The 1,438-nt window shown below is 60.8% G+C and overlaps 1 protein-coding gene across 1 annotated transcript in view; it reads right to left on the reverse strand.

Annotated features, from left to right (window-relative positions):
* Positions 1-54: 54 nt before the first annotated feature.
* The window catches only part of LOC104623546 (USP6 N-terminal-like protein), a 38,646-nt gene continuing 37,262 nt past the window's right edge, over positions 55-1,438 (reverse strand). The window contains exons 15-16 of the mRNA XM_010290672.1: positions 1,223-1,438; positions 55-788 (exon numbers count right to left, since the gene is read on the reverse strand). The exon at positions 1,223-1,438 is cut by the window's right edge and continues 2 nt beyond it. Of these exons, the coding sequence (XP_010288974.1) occupies positions 55-788; positions 1,223-1,438 (950 nt within the window). The remainder of the gene's footprint in view (positions 789-1,222) is intronic.

Here is a 1,438-nt window from a genome sequence, read left to right on the forward strand (position 1 = left end):
TGGGGGTGCTGCCCCCCCACCCACTTCCCTATCCCTCGCCTCCCCCCAGCCCCACTAAAACGTCACTGATTTGGGCAGCTTTGCCAGGGGAGGAGACCCTGATAGGAAACTGTTCTCTGAGTGGGACTTGACAACCTGTGCTGATAATTTTGGTTTGGGGCTCAGGGTGGGTTGTGGGGTTTTCAGTGCATTTAATGGTTTCTGGAGGCAAAAATCCTCCTCCGGGTCCAGCGCATGAGGTGGTAGCATGGAGATGGCAGGCAGGGGATGTCCAGTCTCCGGCAGAGGCAATGCCACCTGCTTTCTGTTCAAGAAGTCCTGCTCCATGGCATGGGCCAGGTGGAGGGGAGTGGTGGTTTTGATAACGGTGTAGGGGCTGTTCCCCCCCACCTTGGGGGACGGCGCCTGCTGGAAGGGGCAGCCCTCACGCAGCCCCGCTGCCTCCGACTCGGTGCCGGATAAGATGGGCACGCTGCCGCCCGCCAGCCCGTATGCAGGCAGCGCGCCCAAGCCCTCCGGCCAGTGCGTGGTGCTGGTGGCACTCCCTGGCCTGTTCTGCTGCAGGCTGGCAAGCTCCCCCGTGGATGCAGCTTTGGATGCCAAGCACTTCAAGTCTGTTTTGTCCAGCAGCGCCGCTCTGCAGCGCTTCTCGGCCGTCTCCTTCCCGTGCTCGCTCTCAGGGGAGCCATCGTGCTGCGATGCGCCAGAGAGCCGCTGCCAGCCGCCCGGCAGAGGATGAGGGGGTACATTGAGCGCTTTCTCTCTGCAGAGGGAAGATGCTTGTTCTCCTGCCAGTGTGGCAGCAGGATTTAGTTTTGCCTGCCATACCACATGGTCCGTAGTAGAAAGCTCAACGGTGCTCGAGTTGGGAGGACTCAGTGTGTTTTGGAGAGAAGAGTCCAAGGAATCATGCTTGGCTGGAGCGGGGAGGGAGACTGACTTGTGGTCCACCGTGGCACAGCCAGGAGCAATAAGAGGCTGCTCCACCGTGGGCAGGAGGTGATGATGGGCCTGCATCTCACTTGCCTTCAGAAGACATGGCGAGAAAGCTCAACGGTGCTCGAGTTGGGAGGACTCAGTGTGTTTTGGAGAGAAGAGTCCAAGGAATCATGCTTGGCTGGAGCGGGGAGGGAGACTGACTTGTGGTCCACCGTGGCACAGCCAGGAGCAATAAGAGGCTGCTCCACCGTGGGCAGGAGGTGATGATGGGCCTGCATCTCACTTGCCTTCAGAAGACATGGCGGCTGCCCATCGCCAGTGGGCTCCACCTGTCCCTCCTCTCCCAGCAGCCCCCTGCCAGGAGGATGCAGGTGGATGTCCATTGCTTCAGCTGCTTCACTGCCCTGGAGGGTGGGAGTCCTCACCTCTGTTGTTCCTCCTGGAGCCCCAGGACCTCTGTGTTGATGGGGCTCCCTCTCCAGAGGGTGCTCGCCCACCC

This window comes from Phaethon lepturus, unplaced genomic scaffold (genome assembly GCF_000687285.1).
Source record: "Phaethon lepturus isolate BGI_N335 unplaced genomic scaffold, ASM68728v1 scaffold547, whole genome shotgun sequence".
NCBI lineage: Eukaryota > Metazoa > Chordata > Aves > Phaethontiformes > Phaethontidae > Phaethon > Phaethon lepturus.